We start from the raw sequence: 26,785 nt of genomic DNA, 5'->3' as shown, positions 1-26,785 counted from the left end.
ATCCGAGGAAACCCCGCTGGGCGACAAAATCTACAAGAGCAGCACTCATCTTGCACAAAGCCTTCTCGTTGGAAGTAAAATAAGCCATATTCTTTCTATGGTGTGAATGACTTCAAACAAACAATACTGTATATTTTACTGAGCTTTTCAATTATTGCTGCAGTTTTGTTATTTTCCTCAGATGGATCAATTTTCAGAGAAGTTCAGCAGCATCTCCAGCTACCACAGGTTTCTTAACTGTTAAAACTACAGTTCAGGTTCATCACAGACCAAATTGAAACTTGAACCATTTCACTGCAAGTGTACCATCAAAAGAAAATGCTGACGATTTCAGCATCTCTGTGCCAGGCTGAGAACTTTTCAGCTTACCCTTACAAACACCCACTCTGTGAACAAAGGGAACATAATATTCGTCAGGCTTATTTCTAAAATTTTATTGGGCCATTTGTAAGGTGCCTCTTACGTGAGGAAGACATTTTTACCACTTTTAATAAACTACTGTCTCTTATTCATGTATTAACGATAGTTAGGAAGTGCTGTAGTCCGTAGCCGACCACGAATTGGTGAACATTTCCCACACTGGCTGGCTAGATGATGAAGCGACCATACGTCGCGCGTAGTGGGGTGGGGCTCGGCACTGGACTGTAGCAACAAGCGTTAGCCTGTCTTGTTCGATGGTAGCCATGCTCTCGGTTACGCGTAGTTTGTGACATGAGTGTTTCATTATTGATGTAATAAGAATAAAAGTGATATTACGGCATTCTGAAATTTTAATTTCGAGTAAATAGATATCCCAAAGTTGATCGACGGCAATTTCAGATAATTAGCTTCCACCAACAGAGACAGCCAATGCGCCAATGATGAATCTCCATGGGACGACATTTATGAGAGCTGCACCGCGCACAGGTAGGAGGAAATCCGACGACACGACTCACCAAGGCGGATCAAGGAAGGTCCGACTTACACTCACAAATTCCAGGTGGAAATGCTGACCAGTTATACTGTATGTCACATATACCACCCTCTACGGACTCGTGGCTAAGCTGAGTAATAACAGTATTAGTTTAGAAGCGGGGGGATCTTGCACATTCCACACCAAGTGGTTTAATTTCAGAGAAGATTCCTTCCTGCATGACCACCAAGGATATTGTTGAAATTTTGTTTGAACATTCACACATTCCCAATGAACACGGCGAAAGTTTTACTTTCACCAATGTAATGCTTTCAGAGATTTAAGCATTTGTTTAACCTTGTTATGCAGCTATCGACAGTGCACTTGTGAGTTTTTGGCAACTTTGAAACGTAGCATATTCGGAAATATTTTCTCGCAAGAAACAAAACTATGTCACTTGTACAACTTTTTGGGCTCTGTCTTAAGCGAATTAATAAAAAACAAGGATTCCTGTGTGATTTGCATGTGGGTAATTAGAAGCAAAGACAACTGACAAAATGGACGCATGAAATAAATGTGAAGTTTAGATTTTTATATCTCTGGAAGTAACTGTGGGATAAACCTGAAACAAAATTCTTTTTATAAAAAAAATTAATGGAACAAGGAATCCAATAAAAATCATTCTCTCTCTCTCTTTTGCGGCTCTAATAATTTGAGGAAATCACTTTTGAAAGTGTAATTTGTTGGGTTCTGTCCCATCAAAATTCCTTTCCAAACAATCTCATCAGTGACAACATCTAGATGGTAGTATAGTTTTCCTCAGGAAAGTTACAGCATATTAATAAACGTCTAAAAACTTCAAGTAGCTTGAATTAGACATAAGCTTAGGACTCTGAAAGAGATCTTTTCTACCTGTGGCCTCTGATGCTTGTAGAAATGTAACATCTGCTTGGGATCCTGAGTAAAGAAACCCTTAGGTTGTTGCACAGCAATTGGGTGTAGCCCCTATGGTGATGGGGATGCTAATTTTCTCACTTTAAAAGGAACCAACAGTGGTTAAGCCACCATGAACCATAGGCCGGTATACACCATCAAATTTCTTTGTCAAAGATTTGATCAAAGATGTGATCCAATATTCCGTCCAATATATTTGACAAAGATCTTTGACGTAGCGCTACAAGGGGTATTACACTGTCATCAAATTTTTCGTCAAAGTTCAAGATGGCTGACAACAACTTGTTATTAACCGCAGCAGTTCTACGTACTCCAATTTCATTGTGTGCACATGCGGAAAAGAAGTGGGGGGGGGGGGGGGGGAGGGGGGGGGGGGGGGGGGGGGAATGGAACCATACATACGAGGTTGACAGTCTTAAATTCCTGGGATTACAACTTGATAATAAATTCAGTTGGGAGGAGCACACCACAGAACTGCAGAAAGGCCTTAACAAATCTGTATTTGCAATTCGAGTGTTAGCAGACATAGGCAACATAAAAATGAAAAAGCTTGCATACTTTCATTCCATAATGTCATATGGGATAATATTTTGGGGTAAATCTTGAAGTCAAACAAAAGTTTTCAAGGTCCAAAAGCGTGTAATACGTATTATTTGTGCAGTAAATTCAAGGACCTCCTGCAGAAACCTCTTCAAAGAACTGGGTATACTAACTCAGTATATTTACTTCTTAATGAAATTTCTCGTAAATAATATATCTCTTTTTCCAACAAACAACTCAGTTCATACATACAATACCAGGAATAAAAATGATCTGCACAAGGACTTAAAAGCACTTACTTTAGTTCAAAAAGGGGTCCACTACTCAGGAACACTCATCTTCAATAATTTGCCAGGAAACATAAAAAATTTAGTTAGAAATAAAGATCATTTTAAAAGGAGCCTGAAAGACTTACTACTGGCCAACTCCTTCAACTCCATTGGCGAAATTTTTAATAGAAACAAATGATGTATTTATTCATACTATTAGTATTGTTATTTCAGCTTTTTTTTAAAAAAAAAAAAAAAAAAAAAAAAAAAAAAAAAAAAAAAAAAAAAAAAAATCGACATGTTCCACATCCACGAGGATCTTCTCAGCACGGATCTATGGAACGAAAAACTAATCTAATCTGGGTGAAGCTGTGGGTTTTACGACGACACGATAAAAGCGTTCAACAAAACTTGTTACGTGAGCTTACAGTGGAAGACGTCAAGTCGTACATCAATTACTTAAGAATGGATGAGCATACATTTCTGTATGTGCTCAATGAAGTGTATCCTCATATCACACAATATTGACTTAAGAACTGCTACATCTTCAGAAGACGGGCTCACTATAACACTCCGATTCCTTGCTACAGGAGAGAGTTAGGTTAGGTTAGGTTAGGTCAGGTTAGGTCTCCAATCTTCTTAATCTATTTTTGTATTCAGAGTGCCTCACGTTGTAATGCGCCTCATCAGCTTCAGACATCTCTATTAATTTTGTAGTTGTCGGCACACACCAATTGTATTTACCGGCAATGGTTATAAAAACACTACAGACGACAGAACACTGCAGCGATGCTAGCGCTCCATGTGGTAACATGTCACATTGCAGTGAACAGAAGACAAGCAGATTCTTTGATCAAATATACAGCGAGGCCCTAGATTTGATCAAATATTGGACGACATTTGACAAAGTCCCTATTACACTATCAAAAATCTTTGACAAAGATATTGGACAAAGAAATTTGATAGTGTAATACCGGCCATAGCAACACATTTATACAATTTTTTGTGTGTATACTTATGTTCCACATTAATTGTAAACTATGCTAATGAAAAGTACGGTATTCCATAAACCAGAATTAAAGTAGCGCTTCAGTCACATTACACAGTAAAAAGACATACTAGTAATTCAAAAAAAAAAAAACAGGAACACTGCTGTCAACTTCACCATACGGGCTATTTATACAATGTGTGCCACAAGTGTTATGTAATAATTATACTGTCATCATCTCCATAGCCTTGGTAATGCACAGCTGAACTGTGGGTTTTATAACCAGTTTGATTCTGTAGCTACAACAGAAAAAGACAATGTCACGATGAGCAGTGACAAAAGTTTTGAAGTTTTCTTAAATTATTAGGATTTTATCTCATTTCCTACTCATCAAGGCTTTTGATATTGTCTTCCCTAGAGAGTACAAAACAATTGTACAACATAATGATAAATGTCAGATTTAATCTGAGTACCAGTCAAATATGGGCTCATTTTCAGTGCACCTCCATCTTGTCGTCGTTTTTTACGGCCTTATATGGTTGCATTGCAAAACCAAATCTAGTTTTTCAGGTGGTTAAGAACATGGTCTTTCTAATGAAAATACACTACTGGCCATTAAAAATGCTACACACGAAGATGACGTGCTACAGACGCGAAATTTAACCGACGGGAAGAAGATGCTGTGATGTGCATATGATTAGCTTTTCAGAGCATTCACATAAGGTTGGCGCCGGTGGCGACACCTACAACGTGCTGACATGAGGAAAGTCTCCAATCGATTTCTCATACACAAACAGCAGTTCACCATTGTTGTGATGCCTTGTGTAAAGAGGAGAAATGTGTACCATCATGTTTCCGACTTTGATTAAGGTCGGATTGTAGCCTATCGCGGCTGCAGTTTATTGTATCGTGACATTGCTGCTCGTGTTAGTCGAGATCTAATGCCTCGTAAGAATAATATGGAATCGGTGGGTTCAGGAGATGGGGACGTTTGCAACACAACAACCATCTGCACGAACGGTTCGACGACGTTTGCAGCAGCATGGGCTATCGGCTCGGAGACCGTGGCTGCAGTTACCCTTGACGCTGCATCACAGACAGGAGCGCTTGCGATGGTGTACTCAACGACGATCCTGGGTGCACGAATGGCTAAACGTCATTTTTTCGGATGAATCCAGATTCTGTTTACAGCATCATGATGGTTGCATTCGTGTTTGGCGACATCGCGGTGAACGCACATTGGAAGCGTGTATTCGTCATCACCATACTGGCGTATCACCCGGCGCGATGGTATGGGGTGCCATTGGTTACTCATCTCGGTCACCTCTTGTTCGCATTGACGGCACTTTGAACAGTGGACGTTACATTTCAGATGTGTTACGACCCGTGGCTCTACCCTTCATTCAATCCCTGCGAAACCCTACACTTCAGCAGGATAATGCACGACCGCATGTTGCAGGTCCTGTACGGCCTTTCTGGATACAGAAAATGTTCGACTGCTGCCCCAGCCAGCACATTCTCCAGATCTCTCACCAATTGAAAACATCTGGTCAATGGTGGCCGAGCAACTGGCTCGTTTCAATACGCCAGTCACTACTCTTGATGAACTGTGGTATCGTGTTGAAGCTGCATGGGCAGCTGTACCTGTACACGGCATCCAAGCTGTGTTTGACTCAATGCCCAGGCGTATCAAGGCCATTATTACAGCCAGAGGTGGTTGTTCTGGGTACTTATTTCTCAGAATCTATGCACCCAAATTATGTGAAAATGTAATCACATTTCAGTTCTAGTATAACATATTTGTCCAATGAATACCCGTTTATCATCTGCATTTCTTCTTGGTGTAGCAATTTTAATGGCCAGTAGTGTAGTTTAAAAGAGTTTGTAGAAAACTCTTTTTGTAGAAGTGGGCCAAAAACAGCCTTTTGGCATTTTTACAAAAATCATTACCTTTGCCCTCAATTTTTCAATTATTGAAAAGCGGTAGGAGAATGAAATATTATTTTCTAAGACTTTGTATTTACAAGATATCACAAGAAAAGTTTCAACAATTACTTCCACAGTTATAAAAAGCTAAATTTCATTTTTTTTTTTGTTTCAAGCATTTGCATTTTTGGGCGACTGCTGCAAATTATCTATATGCAAATCGCTCAGGAAATTGTTTTTATTATTTCACTTCAGAGCGTGCAAAAAGGTGATCTACTTTTGTTTCCTTTCAAACTACATTACCAGAGACATTACAACTAAAAAAACTGCTGACAAAAACTCATGGTTGCATTGTTGTCGGTAGCGGTACAGGATCACACAAGTGACTATACCTCTGAAGTACTGAATTCATGATCGTGAAACTTTACCACAGTCCACCGGCATCATGGGCAATTATTCATAGGAAATTTCATCAAAATCTGTGATGGTGATGTGGGCACCTCTAGACCAATTGGCATGGAATGACCCTACTGCGTTCCTCTTACACACTTGCTACAGGTTGTGTACAAATCTCCATTGTTTGTAATTTGCTACTTCTCTTTTGCAATGAAGGATTCCTTCCACATTCACTTAAAACTAGCATATATGTAGAGGAAATGAATGACTGTTCTTTCATAAATTCGTGTTGCAACAGTTTGCTGAGTGGGATATAATGTAACGGATCTAACATTACTGTATCTCAAAATCCAGTTCACACATCTGGATTCTCAGAGTGCATGCTGCAACTATAAAATTAATATTTTGATTTGCTCTTAATTACTAATTTAAGAGCAATTACCAGACAGCTAAAAACAGATTGTAACATCAGCAAGTTACAATGTCGTAAATAGCAGGCCTACGAATAAAAGAGGATTGTAAAATTTGTTAAGCAATGGGATAAATTGCATCAATCACAGGAAGATTAACTGATAAAAATAGTAATTTTTATTACTTTTTAATAAAACTCATTTTCCTAGTATCATACAGAAAAAATAATACACAAATTGTGTAGGGAAAGAAAAGCTGTTTGGCAATAAATCATGGATGTGTCACAGTGAGAGACAAAACTGAACAAAAAATTAACCAAAAAGTAGTCGCGTTAATAACCAGAGTATCATATGATCTATTGTATTACACTGTGAACACAAATTTCATTTGTGGACTAGGTTGTAGGTTGGATTAAACATATAGTAACATGAAATGAGTTCATAAGTTGAGCTTTTTACACACACACACACACACACACACACACACACACACACACACACACACACACACACAGAGAGAGAGAGTGAGAGCGGGGGTGGGGGGTGGGGGGGAGTCGAATCAGTCACACATCATCTTTCAGTAGAGTCCACGCAGGTTATGGTGGTCAATGTGCAGTGACCAACTTTTGTACAAAAGTGCTGGGTGAGTTCATTTGTTTGTTCAGAAGAGGTGGTCACCTTTCAGCTATTCAGTGATGACAGAATTGACACATTTTTGCAAGTACACAAATTATTGTTTTGTTTTATCACCTAAACATGTTTCACCACAGCTGTTGCATCCTCAGTCAGTTTATCACTGTTTTCCTGAAATATATACTCACAGGTTATTTTTAGGTTAAGGAATATGATAAATAAGATTTTGCTGTCATTTAAATTGTAAGTGGACATTTCCTTTTATTTTACATTGGGTGTGTCCTGGACCTGCCAACCAAACTCAGCCACGGGTCTAAAATAGTATACCATGTCATGTGTAAATGTACAGATGACATTGTGTACTAATTTAGACCTGTGGCTGATTTTGGTTGGTAGCCACAGGTCACACACAATGTAAAATAAATGGATAAGTGCACTTACAACTTAAATTACAACAAAATCTGATGGATCATATTCCTTAACCTAAAAGTAACCTGTATGTATGTACACTATGTGATCAAAAGCATCGAGACACCTCCAAAAGCATACATTTTTCATATTAGATGCATTGTGCTGCCACCTACTGCCAGGTACTCCATATCAGCAACCTCAGTAGTCATTAGACATCGTGAGAGAACAGAATGGGGCGCTCCGCGGAACTCACAGACTTCGAATGTGGTCAGGCGATTGGGTGTCACTTGTGTCATATGTCTGTACGCGAGATTGGTCCACACTCCTAAACATCCCTAGGTCCACTGTTTCCCATGTGACAGTGAAGTGGAAACGTGAAGGGACATGTATAGCACAAAAGCATACAGGCCGACCTCGTCTGTTGACAGACAGACCGCCGACAGATGAAGAGGGTCGTAATGTGTGATAGGCAGACATCTATCCGGACCATCACACAGGAATTCCAAACTGCAAATACTATGATAGGTGGGAGGTGAAAAAACTTTTCTTTTTCTGATTCCTTACTTCGCCGAGTGTTTGGCTCTGTTACACTTCTAATGCAATTTGTGGAGTACCCATTGCTCCTGTAGAAATACAAAAACACACGAACACCTTCAACAAGAAAGAGGAAAGCCTTAAGGTAAACAGATCCTGGCTTCCCATACTGCAGCGAACAACCGTCACAGGTAGCAAGAGGAGAACTGCACCAGAAATGACCACGGAGAAGCCCTCGGACGTTGGCGCGCCAGGTATATATAGTCTGTGGCCGCGAGCTCGGCTCCGGTCCACCACCGGCAATGGAGGGTGAAGCTTCGACAATGCCAGCCACTCGTCAGTAAAATCATTAGATGAACATCGGCCGAAGAACCCGAGATAGAAGCCAATAGGCAGTTTGTCAACAAGTGGCCACGAAAGCCTTAACAATTTTGAAATGCCACAGTAGAGTAACTTCAGAACAATGCACTAATTCTAAACAAAGGGATGGATTATAGTGACGTTACCTCACAGCAGTACTGACAGATACAAGCATTAGCTTTTGCTCACCAACTGATATAACAGACACCAGACAGAAACAGCCAAACAAGTCTTTCAAGCTGTAACAGGATGCAAATTATCAATTGGAACAGTCTGTAAATGTTTTGTAAAAATGTTCTCTAAGCAAGGAAGCACATCATGCTTCCATTAACAACATAACCTGACAGTGAATGAAGACATGGCCATAGGAACCCTGTTGATGACAATACAGTGAAAAATCTTTTTATCTGAGGAGTTGTTATTTAGTACTTAACCTGACAATCAATATATCTCAGATGGTAATATACATTCTGTTTTCAGAGATCATCCAAACTGATTTAAGGAAATTATGATAAACATAAATTGAAATGGCCGGTCTCAGATAATGCAAATCCCATGTGCTAATCAGTGTGTTAGTTTGCACAGTAGATTATCCTGAGTGAGGAAATATTCTTAAGAAACTCTTTAATAATCTCTGTGTAGTTGTGGAACAGAAATGCCGGACAGTAATGACGACATAGTGTATTCAGGAGCAGCAATGGTAACTGCTTCATTTATTCCATGAATGCAGACATTATCCTCTCATCTTGTGGGTAATGTAACAATAACAGCAGAGCACTTACACCAGTAGTAAATCCACAAGAGAGATGACTAAGGAAAAATAATTGGTAATTTCTATTTATCCATCCTTTCTCAGGCTGTACTTGAAATAACTTTCATCACTTGCCCACCAGTTTAAAATATTTCATCTTTCGTTTTTCTCAGACTTCCAGGAAAGGTAATTCTGGTACTGCAAACATTATGAGCTCTTTTGCAATTTGTATGAATACTAACATATTCAATTTACAGTACATAGCTTATGCTGGCAACGTCTCATGAGTATCATTCTGATATCTTATGCTCCACTGTACAATTTAATTAATCTTTTTATCAGAAAGATCCTTCATCAAGAAAAGTTATCAAGTTCTGTATTAACTTGTATTTACTGAATAATTATTCATATCATTCCCTGTTTATTAATGGTATAGTACTGTGGTCTGATATTTCTGGAATTTTTGTTTGCACTAACGGCCTTCATTTTCTTTCTCCGTCTTCCTCCACCTTTCCAGTTTTATATTGCTCAAAAGAATTAATTAATAAAATACATTTTAGTAATATAGAACTAGCTTACCTGCAAATGTTCTTCTATATCTTTCCTCTCATAAGTTATACCACTAGGAGTAATTACTGGTTCACGAAGGATCTCAAAGCTTATTTTTCCACACAGATAATCTGGAACATCCCGCTTCTGTAAAATTAAACTATTAGACATAATACTCAGGTTTCACATATAACATATGTGGCATAAACTTCACAAGAATAATAAAAGTGGAAAAAACAGCATCGCTTATAAATGAACAAATTTATAGTTTTAGAATCTGGATAGATAATTTGTTTATATGAATTAAGAGTGTGGTTATCCAAACATAATCTAAAATGTTACATTTGGTTCTAAATGAATTGAAGATCTTACACTAATGCATAATGATAGGCTTCTACAGTTGAAGTCAATTTGGCTGAATTTCACAAGCACCATAGAAGACAGTGATCTACTGAGGCAACATTCTACGAATTAAATACAGAATGATACAGGGCAGAAATTATTATTCTTCAGAGTACTCTACTCTTCTTTTAAACATACCACAACAGATATTCCAGTGATGAAAACATGAATCCATCCACTGTAAGTTTGACTAGGCATCCAGGTCAGTACTACAGTCTGAAAAATGCCTAGAAAGGTCTGTGCAGGGTGTTGCATACGGTTACAAAAATGTAAGGACTACGAAGAAGAGGAATGGTAACTTTCTTCTAGGATTCCATGTTGAACATCAGCATTCAAAATTTGCACAATGATTGTATTTATAGGACACTGGCCTCAGATTAAAGAGGATGGAGGCCCATGCTGTGTCTGGCCATCCCGATTTCTTTTATCACTTAACTTAAGGCAAATACTGAGATGGTTCCTTCAACAAGGCCACAATTGACCAACTGTCCTGTCCTAACAATTGTAGGTGAATATTCGAGTTATGTTTGCAAACAATGGAAAACATATGGTGGAATAACAATATGGCTCCTCCTGAAATTCAGTCATGCTGGGTTTCTTGTAGACCACCTCTCCTCCTCCCAGTCCTAGCAGTGGAAACTTATTTTTGCCACCAACACTACCAAGCACACTCAACTCAAAATGAATACTGAACTCTGCATTACTTTACTCCCTTTAACCATAATCCACCCCTACTTGCACTGAATCATCCCCCGATACCAAAATTTCATAATCTAAAAAACCTCCCCTCACTATCAGCCCCAAACCCCTCTACTACGTGAAAACCAATGTCAAATCCTCAGAAAGAACTGCAAACCACCACCTAAAAACTGACCCAGACTTTATAACACTACCTGCCAAAAAAGGCTCCACCACTGTGGTTACAAGCCACAGGGGTTACCAGGTTGATGGGCTCCTACAGCTGTCAAGTCATGCCCTCCTATAAGCTCCATAGTTATCCTATTTCAGAAATTCAACACAATCACCAGTCCCTCCTCAAATCCCTTGGCCTTTTCCAGAAACACTTCCCTAAGTCCAATACACTCCTCACCCTAGCAATCCCTGGACTCCTATCTACTACATACTTCCTACAATATTTATTTTTTATTTACACATCAAGTTCCATAGGACCAAATTGAGGAGCAAGTCTCCAAGGTCATGGAACATGTCAGTACATGAAATTACAACATAAAAGTAATAACAGATAAAAATAAAATGTTTATGAACCCGAAAAAAGTCAATTCATAAGTTTAAGTAAACGCAATCAACAATACAAGAATGAGCTTAATTTTTCAATGACAGAACAGAAGAAGTGACCCATGAGGAAACTCTTCAGTTTCAATTTTGAAAGCGTGTGGATTACTGCTACGATTTTTGAATTCGAGTGGTAGCTTATTGCAAATGGCTGCAGCAGTATACTGTACACCTTTCTGCATAAGAGTTAAGGAAGTCCAAACAAAATGCAGGTTTGATTTCTGCCGAGTATTAACTGAGTGAAACTGCTTATTCTTGGAAATAAGCCAATATTGTTAACAAGAAATGACAGTAAGGATTATATATATTGAGAGGCCAATGCCAAAATACACAGACTTGTGAACAAGGGTCAACAAGAGGTTCGTGAACTTACACTACTTATTGCCCGAACCGCCCTTTTCTTAGCCAATTTCCTTTTAGAATGGGAAGAGTTACCACAAAATATAATACCATATGAGATAAGCAAATGAAAATAAGCAAAGTAGACTAATTTTCATGTCGAGCAATCACTCACTTCAGATACTGTTCGAATAGTAAAAATGGCAGTCTTTGAGCAAGATCCTGAACATGGGCTTTCCACGACATTTTACTATCTATCTGAACACCTACAAATGTTTCACTAATCATATGCCTATTCTTTGAAATTAAAACGTCAGGTTTTGTTGAATTGTGTGTTAGAAACTAAAAATTGAGTCTTACTGTCATTTAGTGGTAGTTTATTTTCTACAAGCCATGAACTTAGGTCACGAACTGCGCTATTAGAAACCGAGTCAATGTTGCACACAACATCCTTTACTACCAAGCTCATGTCATCAGCAAACAGAAATATTTTGGAGTTACCTGTAATACTAAAGGGCATATCACTTATATAAATAAGGAACAGGAGGTGGCCCCTGATCCCTGGGGCACCCACCACTTGACTGTACCCAACTCAGACCCCACATCACAGCCATTCTCAACACTGTAATTAATGACCTTTTGCTGCCTGTTGCTAAAGTAAGAGGTGAACCAATTGTGAGCTACTCCCCATATTTCGTAATGGTCCAACTTTGGACCAATATTCTGTGATCAACAAAATCAGACACCTTAGTTAAATCAAAAAATATGCCTAGCGTTCGAAACCTTTTATTTAACCCACCCAGTACCTCACAGAGAAGAGAGAAAATAGCATTTTCAGTTGTTAAACGACTTCTAAAGCTGAATTGTACATCTGATAGCAAATCGTGTGATATAAAATGATCAATTATCCTTACATACACAGCCTTTTCAATAACTTCTGCAAACACAGATGGCAAATGTTTCAAAATAAATTTAGTTCTAGTGGTACCTGCCGAACCTTTGGGTAACATTTTCTTAAATTGCTCCAAAAATGTCACTGGGCGTATAGAGACATCTAGTTTGAACTTTACAAATTCCTTCTGGTGTACTGCAATATTGTCCACATAGTTGGTGGCTGTGCTAGTAATCTCAAGTCTCTCTCACCTTTGGTTCATCTAGTTCCAGTAGGTGTTTTGTTCAAACTAGCCACAGTATTTGGGGCACTACTTTCTTTATCGAAACCTCTATTTTGTTCTAATGTCTCCACACACACACACACATGTGTGTCTGAGATTTGATTATACAGCAACTTGTGGTTTTCATGTACCTCTTTGAATGGCATACTCACTTTGTTTCTACTGCGTTACTAGTTTGGCATGTAACATCTTAATTAAATATAAGATTATTGTTCCTATATCAAAGTTTTTTCTACTTTTTAGATATCCTTTCCGCTTTTGTTTTTAAACCTTTAATACTATTACATAATTCCTGTTTGATGACTTCCCCTCGAGTCTGACACACACACAGAGAGATAGAGATAGAGATAGAGATAGAGATAGAGAGAGAGAGAGAGAGAGAGAGAGTAGTGGCAACTTCTGCCACTGAATGTATCAGGATGACCAAATGTAGCGGGAAGAGGTAGAAGGCACCATATTAAGACTTGTCCGAGCTTTCCAAATGATTTATTGTTTCCAACCACAGTGCCCCTGTACACCCCTTCTATGTTCAATGCAAAGCTGTGTCGAGCTGGCCTTCGCGAGCCGCAGAGTTCCGATGGCGTCAGGGTGCGCCGGCTGCCATCTCAGCTGTCCCTGTCATTGTTGCCTCAGCGTCGTTTGGAGGAGCCGCCGAGCGGCCCGCTGACAACTGCAAGATGGTCCGCGCCGTGTTCCCTCGCTGGCGTGGCTTAGGACGGGGCGACAACAAATGCCTGCAATCTGCAGCCGAATCTACAACCCTCGCCCTGGATGTCACCAGTGTGTGTTGGAGCACGGAAGACTGCCTGTGGTAGTGAGTAGAAGAGTGGCTCGCTGCTGGCTGGCTGCCTACAGACTCCGCATCGGCCTCAGACTGTCGAACCGGCGACCTGCCGTGGACTGGAACACTGGTGCCCATCTGCTGCTGCGTGTAGCTGGTGGTGTGTAATGCCCCGCCGTCCAGGAGAGCTGCCACACTCGAATGAATCTCGTTAGAAACCCGCACCTGTTTATACATGGCCATGTGCCTATGTTTTGCCACATGCGCCGTTTCACGTCACGTACTCGTAATGTGCTATGTTGGGCAGTGAGCCCCTTCTGCCTGTGGTTTGCAACATGCAAAACAGCTACGTATACTCTTTCAGCAATCTGTCGGCCCTGTGACCTCTATTCTACATTGCACTGTCAGTACACGTAAGTCACTGCAATCCGGCCGGCACCTGGCTGTAACTTGTGCTCAGAATATTGAGCAAAACTGACTTTCCTTATCCTAAACGGTGGTGCCGCTACATTATTCCCCTCTTCAGAAAGACCCGGTCCCAGGGTTGACCCTTAACTAACTCTTAAGTTGCTTGGGTTGGCACCTATGGCATATTTCCTTACTATTAGAAAACTTAGTGCCCCTTAAAACCATGACATGAAACAAAACATAAAAATTCCTTACTCGACTACCACTGGTCGATCGACTCCTTACCTACTCGTCTCACGTCCTGGTATCCAATCCACTGGGACTTGGACTACCCTCGGTTCTCTACTGGAATTAGCTCTCCGCCTGATCAGAAAGAAAACAAAACATAAGGCTGCGATGACACTTGGCACAGAGCTGCTCAAAATGATCGTTATTTGCCGTTGCCTTTCCCTATAACAGAGCGACATGTTGCACAAGCTGTTTGGCTACAATGCGCCCCTCTTGCTCTAAAATGATCTGGTTTATGGATCTCAACAGACCTGACTCCAAAGTTTGATTTAACAAGGTCAGGTTCTGCCTTGGCAAAAACTCTCAAGTGGCTTCTGGCCAGTACAGCTGTGGCTGCGTAACACTCAATTGTGAAACTCCTGAAACTGACGCTGGCAGATGGAAAGTTGGTCCTATTATGTTACACTTAGGTCCATTGATTAAAATTCCGCTCCCCTTGGGCTCTATACGTTTTACTCCTGCAAATACTCTCCGCGCAAAACAACTTGCTACTACTACCACATTCTCGTAGGTGGAGAAGGTCCAACGCATCCCGACCTGTTGCAAGCTCAATTTTTTCTCTCCATGATGTCCCTTGGACAGTCTATTCCATTCCTCCCTCTTCAAAAAGACTGCTGTCCCTAGCAGGCTCACAATACTTGAAAATACATACGACATATGAAAATTCAATACCTAATTACTCTACGCAAACCCAATGATACATGACAAGAAAAAAAAAAGTACAAATACTCTACTACTTTCTGCATCACAGAGCATACGGTAATTCATGCTGTACTCTATCTTCCCGGTTTTCTCTGTGCTTAGCACCCCTCTTCATTCTCTCTTTCTTCCTCTTTCCTTCCTGTGACACGCCTGGAATCACATCCGGGCAACCCTTCAATGGCCGTACATTTCAGATTACGCTGATACAATAGCTCCCTACTTAGCAATTTTATACAACCGCTTGCTCATCGATAGATCTGTACCTACAAATTGGAAAATTGCGCAGGTTGCACCAGTGTTTAAGAAGGGTAGTACGAGTAATCCATCGAACTACAGACCTATATCATTGACGTCGGTTTGCAGTAGGGTTTTGGAGCATATACTGCATTCAAACATTATGAATCACCTCGAAGGGAACGATCTATTGATACGTAATCAGCATGGTTTCAGAAAACATCATTCTTGTGCAACGCAGCTAGCTTTTTATTCGCACGAAGTAATGGCCGCTATCGACAGGGGATCTCAGGTTGATTCAGTATTTCTGGATTTTCGGAAAGCTTTTGACACCGTTCCTCTCAAGCGACTTCTAATCAAGCTGCGGGCCTATGGGGTATCATCTCAGTTGTGCGACTGGATCCGTGATTTCCTGTCAGGAAGGTCACAGTTCGTAGTTACAGACGGCAAATCATAGAGTAAAACTGAAGTGATATCAGGTGTTCCCCAGGGAAGCGTCCTGGGACTTCTGCTGTTCCTGATCTATATAAATGACCTGGGTGACAATCTGAGCAGTTCTCTTAGGTTGTTCGCAGATGATGCTGTAATTTACCGCCCAGTAAGGTCATCCGAAGACCAGTATCAGTTGCAAAGCGATTTAGAAAACATTGCTGTATGGTGTGGCAGGTGGCAGTTGACACTAAATAACGAAAAGTGTGAGGTGATCCACACGAGTTCCAAAAGAAATCCGTTGGAATTCGATAAATAGTACAAGTTTCAAGGCTGTCAATTCAACTAAGTGCCTGGGTGTTAAAATTACGAACAACTTCAGTTGGAAAGACCACATAGATAATATTGTGGGGAAGGCGAGCCAAAGGTTGCGTTTCATTGGCAGGACACTTAGAAGATGCAACAAGTCCACTAAAGAGACAGCTTACACTACACTCGTTCGTCCTCTGTTAGAATATTGCTGCGCGGTGTGGGATCATCACCAGGTGGGATTGACGGAGGACATCGAAAGAGTGCAAAAAAGGGCAGCTCGTTTTGTATTATCACGTAATAGGGGAGAGAGCGTGGCAGATATGATACGTGAGTTGGGATGGAAGTCATTAAAGCAAAGACTTTTTCGTCGCAGCGAGATCTATTTACGAAATTTCAGTCACCAACTTTCTCTTCCGAATGCAAAAATATTTTGTTGAGCCCAACCTACATAGGTAGGAATGATCATCAAAATAAAATAAGAGAAGTCAGAGCTCGAACAGAAAGGTTTAGATGTTCGTTTTTCCCGCGCGCTGTTCGGGAGTTCAACAATTTATACAGTTCCTTCATTAAATCCGACATGAAGTTGGTCCCTTGGTCAGTAATTGTCTCCGGTACATCAAACTTCAAAATCCAGGTGTTTACTAACCCTCTGCCAAGCACTTAAATGTGAATTGCAGAGTAGTCATGTAGATGTAGATGTAGAACTGCCCAATGTGTACTATCGTTGTTATAGTTGGCAGCTGAAGCTTAACATTAATGGGAAATGTGGTTTCAACAACTTGGTATGGCCCTTAATACCTCTTGAGGAACTTCTTCGTTTTTTCCTTTTTGCATACAGGTGCTGGACAGCATTACCCATTGCCTTACTCTATACTGCGGTAAAATTCCTTTCCGCTTTACTGCATCTTCCTGCCTTTCCAAAGCCTTTGTATTCATTCACCTTTTGTACCCGTTTACCAACATCCCGAATTGTCCTTGTGAATTGATGTACAGATTCACCGGTCCTTCCCTTCTGTAGCCTCACCAAATCAAACGTTGATGGCATTTTTCACCCGTACAGTATCTCATATGGAGACAAACCAGTATTTGTATGGACTTTTGCATTGTACGCACATACAATATGCTGCAAATACTCATCCCACTGATGGTGGTGATAATCTACATAAAAACTCAGCATCTTCCAGATTGTTCTGTGTACCCGTTCTGTCCTTCCGTTGGCCTGTGGATGCAATGCACTCATCCTCAACTTCTTTATGTTCAACAATTTATACAGTTCCTTCATTAAATCCGACATGAAGTTGGTCCCTTGGTCAGTAATTGTCTCCGGTACATCAAACTTCAAAATCCAGTTGTTTACTAATGCTTGCACGACCATTGCTGCCTGTTGATTTGGCATAGCCACCATCTCCACATACCTCTAAAAACTGTTTATTGTCAGAACGAATCTGTTCCAAGATGGTGTTCGCCTGAAAGGTCCTAAGATATCAATCCCCAGAAAGGAAAATGGACATTTCGCTTCCGGTTATCGTTGTAGCTGTATCTGTTTCCAACTCAAATCTGCTCTCTGCGCACATGGTATACAATTCTTGACATACTGATCTACATCTACTTTCCTTCCTCTCCACCAATATCTCTCCACCACTCTCCTATTTATTGCTCTGCACCCTCCATGACCAGATAACACATGATCATGTGCTTCCTTTAAAACCTCATCCCTCAACTTTACTGGCACTACTACCCTTGACCCTAACTTCGTTTCTTCCCTGCACAGAAGACCAACGTACATACTACATTGTGGCTGTGTCCGATACATTTTACAATCGTTGTCTGCATCCTGTAATTCTTGCCATACTGCTAGGTCATAACCTACGACTTCTACTTTTGCCACCTTCCTACTGTGCATCCGCATGACAGTGCTTCTTCCCAGGCTTGTGCACCACCTCGTAGTCGAATTCACTAAGGCTCACAGCCCATCTAGCGAGTCTAGAGGACAGATCCTCCAACTCCAACAACCACTTCAATGCAGCATGATCCGTCACTACCTGAAATCTTCTCCCATATAAATAACATTTAAAATATTTGATTCCGTGGATTACGCTGAGCATCTCCCTGCCTGTTGTTGAGTAATTCCTCTCTGTTGCATTCAACTGCCTAGACGCACAGGCTACAGGATGTTCTTTACCATCAATTTCCTGACTAAGAACACACCTTAATGCTCGATTCGATGCATCGCATGCTAGTATAAACTGCTTTTCAAAATCTGGAAACACACAAACCGGACCTGATGTTAACACTTTTGTCAAACGCTTTCTCACACTCTTCTGTCCACTCAAATTTCACACCCTTCCGTAACAATCGTATCAACGGCTGTGCTAAATCTGCAAAACCCTTCACGAACTTTCCATAGAAATTGCAAATTCCGATGAATGACTGCACTTCCTTAATTGTTTTCGGTTCCCAAAAATCCCTTACAGCATGTGCCAACCTCGGATCTGTTCGCACTCCATCCTTACTGATAATATGACTTCTTCTAAAGCAAAATGACACTTCTCCAGGCTCAACGTCAAACGAGCTGCTCTTAACCTCATAAAGACTTCCCTTAACTGCTGTCTATATTGTTCCATACTACTTGATAACACTATAATGTAATCCAAATACACCAGACACTGCCGTGGTTTCAAACCCCACAAGACACTGTCTAGCAACCTCTGAAACATTGCCAGAGCGTTTTTCAAAGCGAATGGCATTCTAATGTACTGGTAATGGCCTCCAGGAGTACAGAAAACAATTTTCGGACAATCCTCTGGAGCCACCTCTAACTGATGATAACCATTTGTCAAATCCATCATAGAAAAGTACTGGCACTGTCCTAAGTGATCTGATATGTTTGGAATGGAGTATGCATCTATTACTGTCTTATTATTAAGGTATCAGTAGTCATAACAGAACCTGTATTTCTTAGTTCCATCCAGAGATTTTTTAGGCACAACGACAATGCCCACTTCCCAGCAACTATTATTAGGCTTTATAATACCATCCGCAAGCTGCTGATCAATGAAATCCTCCACAATCGGCTGCAAATACCTCGGTATTCTGTATGGTTTATGGTAAACAGGTGCTTCATTCCCTGTTTGTATCCTATGTTGAACTAATGGAGTTGCTGCTAACAGCCCGTGTGGAAAAAACAAATCCTTAAATTCCCTCAATAATTCTTCCATATGCTCTCTCTGTCACGCAATGCAGTTCTATCAGCAGTTAGTGGTTGATCACTTCGCCTACCTCTCAAACGCCAGTCTTCGTCATCTGGCACATCCAAATTTGCTGCTAAAACTCCTTTCCTCAAATTCGCATCTACAGAGCTAAACTTATCCGCGTTGTCCACTTATCGCTGTTGCCCTCCTGTACGCGTACAACACTACATTTCACAATACAACCCAATGGACCCAAAACTTCATTATCCTGCAATGGTTCAATAACACATACTGTACCCACTGGTATATTTGACTTCACACTTACCCAAAGCGACTTCCCGGTGCTACTAGACACACACTGATGCGAATTAAGCCTTAACGCTAATGTATGCGGTTCAATTGGTTTGTTCATTATGTTTAACGCCACTCGTGACAGCTCTGCATTGACAATAGTTTCCCCTAGCTGAAATAACAATCCACCAAGTTCCACAGTTCTTTGTCCAAGGTCAATTTTGGTATGATATTCATCTTAGAAATCTACTGCTAGGATCATGTCGTAGCCCTCGCTTACCCGTGGTACTACTTCCATGCATGCATTAAATCAGACTTTCTCTATTCGCAAGTCAACTGTCACCGACCCCAAAGGCGCGACCTACTTATCCCCTACTCCACACAACCTATAACGTGGTGGGTCTAGCTTCCTTCGTCCCATTATATTCCTAGTAGCCACTGACACTTGCACCTCCATGTCCAACAAAATCTTAAACTTTTAGTTCCTACGGATCCTACCACTGCACATTCCAACTCTGCATACATATTCGTAGCATTGAAATTAAATAGGAGCTCCCTTAGGTGGGTCTTGGGCCCCCTCTGCTGTTTAACGCTTGTCCACCTCTCCTATCTCCACTTCTCCAACCTCCCCACTGCCGATTTCCGCCGCTTCCTTTATTCCTTGGTGACTGGGTACATTGCCTCAGCACATGCCCCATGCGACCACACTCAAAACATTTTATACCCACTGTAAACACTGTTTGTCTATCACGTACCCCTGTTGCCATGTCTGTTTCCTCGCATTGGATTGCCAGCTGAATGGCTCAATACAAACCTTTCGGAGTCCCTTCACGCACTTTCTGTGACACATGCGCCGGTAAACCTGTCGCAAATACATCAAGTGCCCTTTGCTCGGCCTCCTGCAACAGAACACTATTCGCGTCATCGCTCTGACCCAACTCTTAAGTATACTCATTAATTTCCCTTATCCTGTCTGCAAATTTCTCCACCATCTCCCCCTGTCTCTTTGACATGTACCAAGCGTTATTCTGTTTTTCGTACCTTTGTAAACGCCATTCCTTTAACTGCTTAAACTATCCTGCCTTCCTTAAGGCCTCAGAACACCTTACATATGTTTCCCTTCACCCATTAATCTAATCTTGGCTATATGTAACAACTGCTCATCAGACCAACAATTCATCACCGCTGAAGTCTCCAAGTCCTCCACAAATGCATGCACATCCTCAGATGCCTTGCCAGAAAACGGAATAATCAAACTCGCGGCAGCTAGATCAATCTCCTGCACCCAAGGCAAAAATGGTTGATCAGATGTGGTTTCCCGCGCACTTCTAGATGTTAATTCATTTCTCAACTGCGTACTGTCTGCTGTCGATTGTGCTCCTTTTTCCAACAAAATCTGTACCGCTTCTGGTTCCGACACACCTCACGACCCTGACTCTGCCATTGTGTTGCTTTCGTTTCCAGTTATTCCTGAAACAAAATATTTAAGTACAAGAATAACCCGACTCCCTACACCTCAGTATCATCATACTCAGAACAATACAAAAGTAATTAAATGCCAAGGAAAAAAAAAAATAAATCTCACTGCCCGGAATACACTTATTCTGACAATAAATAAATAAATAATAAGCCTACACAAAACATCTAAAATGGGGCCCCTGGCAGGCCATACTCAAAACACAAACAAGAAAGAAAATGCCCAACACTCAAAACAAAACCGGTCAAAACTAACCACATCTTGTGACTGTAATGCAGGCGGTGGGCTCGAACGTCGTACTGGACAGATGACGTCCGCCATTCTGACACCAAATATAGTGGCAACTTCTGCCACCGAATAAATCAGCGGGAAGAGGTAGAAGGCACCGTATTAAGAGACTCGTCCGAGCTTTCCAAATGATTTATTGTTTCCAACAACAGTGCCCTCGTACACCTCATCTGCGTCACAGGGCCCCAAAATGCTGAGGAAGCACCCCAGCGGCCTGTGCAATGCAAAGCTATGTCGAGCCGGCCTTGGCCAGCCGCGGAGTTCCGATGGCGTCAGGGTGCGCCGGCTGCCGACTCAGCTGTCCCTGTCCTTGTTGCCTCAGCGCCGTTCCGAGGAACCGCCGAGCTGCCCGCTGAGAACTGCAAGATGGTCCACGCCGTGTTCCCTCGCCAGCGTGGCTTAGGACGGGGCAACAACAAATGCCCGCAATCCGCAGCTGAATCTACAACCCTCGCCCTGGATGTCACTGGGGCGTATTGGAGCCCAGAAGACTGTCCGCGGCAGTGAGCCGAAGAGTGGCCCACCACTGGCTGACTGCCTACAGACCACACGTCGGCCTCAGAGGGTCGAACCAGCGACCCGCTGTGGACTGGAACTCTGGTGCTCCGTCTGCTGCTGCGTGTAGCTGGCAGTGTAACATGTCCCACCGTCCGGGAGAGCTGCCACACTTGAATGAATCCCATTAGAAACCCGCGCCTATTTATGTGCGGCTGTGCGCCTCTGTTTTGCCATACATGTCGCTTCGCGTCACATACTCTTAACATGCTAGGTTGGCCAGTGGGCCCCTTCTGCCTGTGATTTGTGACATGCAAAACCCTTACATAGACTCTTTCAGCAATCTGACAGCCCTGTGGCCTCCATTCTACTTCGCAACTGTTGGTATGCGTAACTCACTGCAATCTGGCCCGCACCTGGCTATAACTTGTGCTCAGAATAATGCACAAAACTGACTTTCCCTACCCTACAGAGAGAGAGAGAGAGAGCAGTTACTGCATAATTAGTTAACCTGCTGCTGTCCAGTGAAGTGAAGTTTCTACAGAATGATTCTCAAAGACTGCTGCTGCAACTGCAGCCTCGGAGTCAGTACACCAAAACCTTCTGTTTCACCGACATATTTCCAGACTCACATGCAAACTGTTGTTTCAACACGTACATATTTCTGGTCATTGAGTTGGTTGCTATGGTCAACTACTCTTGTTTATCTTTTCTGTTGTGATAATTCCCATTCATCTTGTTTTTACCAAATCACGTGATTACTTTCCCTTAAATTTTGTAGTTACAATGGGTAAAATTGCACTGTGTGCTCATCTAAATCACCTTCAGTTTTTACTTTAAGTTGCTCTAGGCAACAATTTCTTTAAGATTCTTTTTACTCTCACAAAAGTTCTCTTATTTTAGTGTTTCTTATGCGCATGCTGTCAGAGACACCAGAATGGAGTGTTTTTCACTTTAATCATGTGTTTTAAGTGAACCAACAACTTCACTAATGATATTTCACCCTGATATTATCCTTGAGCATTTTACCATTCATTATTTTCCTACAGCAACCTTCTCATTGCTGTGAACTTGCTATGAAGTGATACTCCTCGTATCGTGTGACTTTGTCTCCACGTACAAAGGGTTGACGGATGTAAGAGAGCTCACACGCCAACTCTCTATGAAATGATGCAACTGCCTTTTTAGAGAACCTTTCTGTATTCGTTTGTTCTCGTATTTAACATTTGCAATGTTAGGTGATTAACCTTTTATTACTGAGAATTGTCTGAATCTCAGAACGAAACATACGAGAATGATATTTTTCCTCCACTTCTTTCAGACGTTCTTCCAACATTTACATTGTTAACGGAATTGCTTGCTCTGTGCTTTCCAAAACATTGCTAACAATCTTTCATCTGATAGGAACAACCTGCTAAACCACATTATGAAGCTAAAAACCCCCTTCAAGTTATCAACCAACTGTGAATGTTGTAAGATGTGATTTTTTTCATCTAAGAAATGAAAATTCAAACCTGCAGTAAGTGTGTTGTGTTCCAAACAATGGAGCACGTAAAATGGGAAAAACCAGAGTTATGAGAAACACAAAGGAAGTGCTAAACAGGTTTCATACTTAGCACATGAAAAAATGGTCCCAGATACGAGCAGATACAGTGTACTGTAGTACCAGCAATGAGTGTGAGAAAGACGACATAGTTTCATGAACAACATGTGGATACAAAAACAAACTAATCTTTGAAACAAGAATACAACAGAAATCTATCTCCAGTGACAAAAGAGTAGTGAACTTGTACAACCAGATGGAAAATAGTCAACTAATGGAGTTAATAGACCCTGTGAACAGTGTGAAGGAGATGGCAACTACCACTGCATCAAAAATCTCCAGTGACGTCCAATGTATTTTTGCTTACTGATAACCATGCAAGAAAGTTAGCTGATACTCTACAAAAAATAAATAATAATATGCAAGTCTGCAGTGTGGTGTAGCCAGGAATGAGAACAAGAAATACAGTAGATGATGTAGATTTTGAAGGTAAAATGTTGCATGACAGTGGTTCTGTTGTCAGTGTATCAGTTACAAATAATGTGCTTGCAATGAAGCTTATATTTGTATTCTTCACTGGTAAGACCTGGTATATACCTCATTTGTTAACAGAGATATAAGCAAAATAAATACAAGAACTGAATTGATATGCTCAAATTATGAAAGATGTTTGCCTCTAGACACAGGTAAATTAGATGAAAGCCTGCACACAAAACACACGTTTGAACTTCAAGGATAAGCATTTTTTTGTGTGAAAAATTGAGCAAAATAATTATGGAACAGCTCAAACTGAACTGTCTAACGTATAAAAACCATTCACCTGGTAGTAAACTTTAATAAAAACGGCGTGGAATATAGTCCATAATGAATGGGAAGGGAAGGATATCCCAGCTGTGCCATACTGAAGACATGGCGAGAGTTTCACCCAGGAAGGGCACAAGCACCGAGAGGGCGCTGAGGAAAGAACGAAAGAAGAAAATGTGTAAGTATTAATCAGAGAGATACACAAATTTTCCTACAATTTGTGGTCCTATCTCCTGTCGGCAAGAAAAAAACCTCACACACACACACACACACACACACACACACACACACACACACACACACACACTGTTGTCATAGTGTCATATTGTCCACGTAACATACTAAAGAAGTGACTACTGTCCAACAGCCGTCCATGGCTAACGTAGTTTATGTGACAACAGCGTGATTTGTCCACACAACTGCCACCTACCAGCTTGATCATATTCAATGGTGGAGTTCTTGCTGATACTTTGCCACGGTTTTGCAGGATGTCAACAGTTGGCAAGCTGGTTTTGAAGCAAATATACTGTTCAACTAAATGCTTCCAATTTTTCGCAATGTCTGCTGATTTCTGATGACTAAAGCGAGGCACAACGATGGAGGAAACGAGCAAAATAGGTGTAGGGCATAAGGTATGTAACTCACTTGTCCCCTTGGCCACTACGTTTGCTACTCAAAATTTTGGTTAGTATGATCTGCTGTGTAAATAAAGATAAATTCAAGAATAAACTTTCTGTGGCTGATTAATAATACAGGGTGATTCAAAAAGAATACCACAACTTTAAAAATGTGTATTTAATGAAAGAAACATAATATAACCTTCTGTTATACATCATTACAAAGAGTATTTAAAAAGGTTTTTTTTTTCACTCAAAAACAAGTTCAGAGATGTTCAATATGGCCCCCTCCAGACACACGAGCTTGCTACATTTTCATCACTCGTTCTCGGCCGTCCAGAACTTTTCCCTTTGCACAAACACCCATTCTCTGTAAACTGTTTATACCAACGTTTAATACACCACCTATCAGGAGGTTTAACACCATACTACGTTCGAAATGCACGCTGAACAACTGTCGTCGATTCACTTCTGCCGTACTCAATAACACAAAAAGTTTTTTGTTGAGCGGTCGCCATCTTGGCATCAACTGACGCTGACGCCTAGTCAACAGCGCCTCAAGCGAACAAATGTACAACTAAATGAAACTTTATAGCTCCCTTAATTCGCTGACAGATAGTGCTTAGCTCTGCCTTTTGTCGTTGCAGAGTTTTAAATTCCTAAAGTTGTGGTATTCTTTTTGAATCACCTTGTATTACAGGAGCTACCAGTCATTGTGCCTAGCCTATTCATCTAAGCTCAACACTACTCACGTAAACAAAGATTCTTTGTCATTGGTCACGCATCTGGTGTCTTGAGACTACTGGATGTAGGTCTTCCTTATGAACTAGGTATTTTGCTGTTACTTTGGTGTGAACGAAACTCATGACACAATCTAAAGCAAATCAAATCTTAAGTTTCTTTGTTAATCACTAGGCTAAATGATTAGCCCATGTATTTCTTGCACCAAATCTCACTGTACAGCCAGCTGCACTGTGCCTGCCAGTCATGCCAATACAGATGTGTCATTCTAATGCACATATGCATGCAAAGTGCATCAAGAAGGTACCGTTGGGTTTGTTTCATGACCGCCGGGACTGTTACAGCAGCAGGGACGCAACATAAAATTCCACAATCATATGCAAAGAGGAAAGTCCAATGATGTAACAGCACACACAGAGAGGAGTACATAGTGCATTGCTGGGAACCACTGAACAGTGTATATATTTGTGCTCTTTGGTTATTAGAAGTATCACTCTCTCTGTACCTATGAAAAATTAGCTGTTAATTGTTTACCATGTGATAATATTTTTATTTCTGAAGTGAATGAGAGTCACTGTTTTCTATTTTTTATTTTACAGGTGACGTTTCCAATCATGAAATATTGAAGTAATCTCAGTTTCAGGTTTTTTAATCAAAATACAGGGTTCATTCGTCTCCAAAGCTCCACATTTTACAAAGTAGTACATGAGCAAATGAGAGTGATGCATGAACATAACTGTAAGCTCACAAAGTTTACATTTTGCACTCTACTAATGTTGTTCCACGAGGGCCCCTGTGGTCACCCAATCATATATGTCCAAGTAGTAGTTGACTTCGTTCCATACTTCATGTAGCAAAATCTTGTCACTGGTCATCACAGCAGCATGGTCAGGAAAGAGCCCCGAAGCGAAAGGTTAGGCAACCTGGGAGTGATTGATGGGGCATGTTTCAAGGGAACAGAGCCAATTTTTCTTCACCAGTATGCCCAGGGCAGCAAGCGATATGGAAGTTAGGTAGTGACAAACATCAATGCTCCAATGAGGGAGTGCCTCGTCTTGCGAAAGATGAAATTATCAGAATCAGCAGTTAGCTATGGTAACAATCACAATTGCAACATAATATGGCAAGACGTACCTATCACAGTCTTCTGTCACAGAAGACATGCCCGTGATGGATGTACAGAAAATGTTACCTTCCAGAAAATCATGTTCATATGCCACAGTTTTATGAGGATTTTCAGTGCCACACACACTCATAGTGTGGAGATTAACCTCCACAGATAAATGGAAGGTTGCTTCATTGCCAAATATCAGCTTGGAAGCAAAATGTTCATTTCCAAGTGCTTCCAGCATGGTGATACAA

At 41.0% G+C, this 26,785-nt stretch overlaps 1 protein-coding gene across 1 annotated transcript in view; it reads right to left on the bottom strand.

Annotated features, from left to right (window-relative positions):
• The window catches only part of LOC124774881 (E3 ubiquitin-protein ligase CHIP), a 111,519-nt gene that overhangs the window by 9,044 nt on the left and 75,690 nt on the right, over nucleotides 1–26,785 (bottom strand). Inside the window, exon 6 of the mRNA XM_047249529.1 lies at nucleotides 9,644–9,760. Within this exon, the coding sequence (XP_047105485.1) occupies nucleotides 9,644–9,760 (117 nt within the window). The remainder of the gene's footprint in view (nucleotides 1–9,643; nucleotides 9,761–26,785) is intronic.

This window comes from Schistocerca piceifrons, chromosome 2 (assembly GCF_021461385.2).
Source record: "Schistocerca piceifrons isolate TAMUIC-IGC-003096 chromosome 2, iqSchPice1.1, whole genome shotgun sequence".
NCBI classification, from domain to species: domain Eukaryota; kingdom Metazoa; phylum Arthropoda; class Insecta; order Orthoptera; family Acrididae; genus Schistocerca; species Schistocerca piceifrons.
The sequence above is the reverse complement of the archived record's forward strand: the minus strand, read 5'-3'. Positions and strand labels throughout refer to the sequence as shown.